This window comes from Geotrypetes seraphini, chromosome 5 (assembly GCF_902459505.1).
Source record: "Geotrypetes seraphini chromosome 5, aGeoSer1.1, whole genome shotgun sequence".
Taxonomy (NCBI): Eukaryota; Metazoa; Chordata; class Amphibia; order Gymnophiona; family Dermophiidae; genus Geotrypetes; species Geotrypetes seraphini.
Window position 1 is genome coordinate 89,030,678 of NC_047088.1, and position 3,175 is coordinate 89,033,852.

Consider the following 3,175-nt stretch of genomic DNA (forward strand, 5'->3'; position numbering starts at 1 on the left):
GTAATAGGATTTGTTATCAGAGTACCTTTAGCCAGGAATATTCAAGGACGCTCACTTAACTACTCAGCAAATGGTTGATGGGGCTTTGACAGTCCCACTAGCCAAGATATGTTAAGAGCATGCTTGGGGAGGGGGGGGGTAATGTGTTAGAACCCCTAGCCCCAACCTGTTCACTCTTGGATATCCCCAAAGTTGGAAGGCTGTCTATGCCCCTGCTTACAGATGATCTTCAACAATATCTACAAAACCCACGTATACTGCATAAATCAATGAAGACTGCTTTCCTGACTCTTGGATTGCTTGATGTGTGTTCCAACGACCAACAAGGGATTCTATCTATGCCCTTGAAAATCAGATTGTAAAGTTTGTCAATGCTGTGACTCATGTAGTAACCACACTTGCTCAGATCACTCTACAAGCAGTATCAAAGGAAAGGTAATAAGATTTTATATTATACCTTTCTGCAGTTACAATCAAACAGGTTTATATATTATATACAGGTATTTATTTTGTATCGGGCACAATGGACGGTTAGGTGACCTGCTTAGAATCACAAGGTGGTGGAAATTAAACCTAGTTCCCTGGGTTTACAGGACACTGCGTTAACCATTAGGCTATTCCTCAAGTGTGATGAATACATCTAAGGGTGACTAAAAGCTCCAAATTCTACTTTTTGTTTAAACCTGATTTTCACAGGTCCTGATATTCAGACCAAGAGAGACAATCTGGTTATCTCCCATGGTCAATGGCAAACCAGGAAATTCAATACCGGGTTAAATCCAGTAATTGAATATCCAGGTAAAGTTAACCAGAAAACATATCTAGTTGACTTGAAGAAGACACAATATCACAGATTGATCTTACCTATATGTTTATTAATATTGAAATATCATGTGGAAAGTAAGGGTAACAAAATTAGCAGGAACATTTTTTTAAACTATTAACCCATCACATTCAGAAAGCAGGTTTATTGACCAATACATATATATGCCTCAAACATGTCCCTTTGAGGTTTAGATGAACTGTGAATGAACAGTCTAGATATCCATCTAGAAAATAGGTTTTGAAAATAGTGAATTGGAAGGGTTTGGCGAGAAAAAATATCTATCTGTCACTTTATGCCACTTTTTGGATAGCTTTCCTTTTTGAAAATGAGCCCCAAAGTGTTTGTTTCTCAAGCTATTGCCATTTGCTGGGATCTTGATGGCATTTTCCTTATGGGTAACTTTCAATTACAAGTTTAAGAATAAGTGATTTCATTCAGGGTTGCTCCTAATGAGACAACAGTTGTTCAATAAGAAGATAAGTGGTAAAAAATCCAACTGAGGAATCAGGTCTTGTAAGGCCAAAGCAAGTTTTACTATTTAGAAATTTTTAAGAGTAAGAGGCAATACGTTAACAAGAAGATTTCTGAAATGGGAAATAATGCACATTAGACACATTTGTTTTTATTTACTTTTTGTTTTGCCTGTTCTTGTTCCAACAGCTAATCAGAATGGGAGAAGTGGAAAAGACAAATCACACTTGGGTGACAGAATTCATCATTCTAGGATTCTCTGAGTTTCCTGAGATGCAACTCTTCCTTTTTTGTGTGTTTTTGCTTATTTATCTACTGTCTGTGATGGGAAATCTTCTCATTATTTCCACAGTGTGTGCTGAACGCCATTTGCATAACCCCATGTTCTTCTTCCTCATCAATTTATCCTTCTTAGAAATCTGTTATGTGACTGTCACAATGCCTAAACTCTTAGCAGTGCTCATAGCACAGAATAAAACCATCTCTTTTATACAGTGTATGACTCAGATGTACTTGTTCATGTTCTGCACGAGTACAGAGTTCTACCTTCTCACTGCCATGGCCTATGATCGCTATGTTGCCATCTGCAATCCCTTGCGTTACACTATCATTATGAACAGGAATGTTTGCATAATCCTTGCCATTGTTTCCTGGATTATTGGCTTTCTAGATCCATTTCCTCAAGTTACTTTAATATCACAATTTTCTTTCTGTAGCTCCAATGAAATTAACCATTTCTTCTGTGACATCACAGCATTGATGACTCTGTCATGTTCTAGGACCTCTCTCATTGAAACCATAAATTATATTGAAGGTCCACTTTTAGCTTTTTCTCCGCTTATATTAACAGTTACATCATATGTATACATTATTTCTGCAATCTTAAAGATCCATTCTGCTAAGGTTAGACAAAAAACCTTTTCTACGTGCTCCTCTCATCTCACAGTCGTTCTATTATTTTATGGAACCTCTGCAGGTGTGTACTTGAGACCCCAGTCTACTTACTCTATGGATCTTAATAAACTCCTTACTGTAGTGTATATAACTGCAATTCCACTGCTCAACCCCTTGATTTACAGCCTGAGAAATAAGGAACTGAAAGGAAGTTTATGGAAAGTAACCAGAAAAGCAAAAAACTACTTGTCTTCCAGAATTAAGAAAATGCTGCACACTGTGTTTCATGGTAATATCTCAACAATCGGTAAACAGTGTGAAAGATAATTTTATAACATAGTACCTAAAGACCCCTTGTACAAAGATATGGTTGCGATTTCCCCATGGGAAATGTATCAAAGCCATAGGAATTGAATGGATTTTGGTGCATTTGCAGTGCCTGAATACACTATTTGACTTTGTAAAAGGGGCTCTAAAGGAGATGTCAAAAAAGCTACCTGTTGTAGATATATTTTACAAAGGTAACATAGATACCGTGTTTCCCCAAAAATAAGGCATTGTCTTATATTAATTTTGGGTCCAAAAAACGCACTAGGGCTTATTTTCAGGGAAGTCTTATTTTTTTCATGTACAACAATCATCTCTCCCTTCCTCTCCTCTACCCCAATTCTTCCTCTTTCCTTTCTCTCCCCCCCCCCACACCATGTGCAGCATCTTATCTCCCCTCTCACGCATCCCCTTGTGCAGCAGAACCCCACCGACCCTCCCACTGTGAGACTGATATACCTCCACTCTAAGGCCTCCTAAAGCAGCAGGGATGGGGTTGCTGAATTGACAAGTCCGATTTTTTTTGGTGAATCAGGCAGCACTAGTGTGAGGGATGGAGTCAGGGAGTGTTGGGGACATTCGTGTGGGGGGGCTTCAGAGGTCAATCTTAACTAGGGCTTATTTTTGGGGTAGGGATTATATTTGGAGCATCTTTAA

General features: G+C 38.5%; 1 protein-coding gene across 1 annotated transcript; it reads left to right on the top strand.

The window, feature by feature from the left end:
- The first annotated feature begins 312 nt into the window (after nt 1-312).
- Nucleotides 313-2,518, top strand: LOC117360332 (olfactory receptor 6C3-like). Its single transcript, XM_033944029.1, has 2 exons — nt 313-435; nt 1,487-2,518. Exon 2 carries the CDS (start codon nt 1,496-1,498, stop codon nt 2,516-2,518), a length of 1,023 nt encoding a protein of 340 aa, XP_033799920.1. The 5' UTR covers nt 313-435; nt 1,487-1,495.
- Nucleotides 2,519-3,175: the final 657 nt, after the last annotated feature.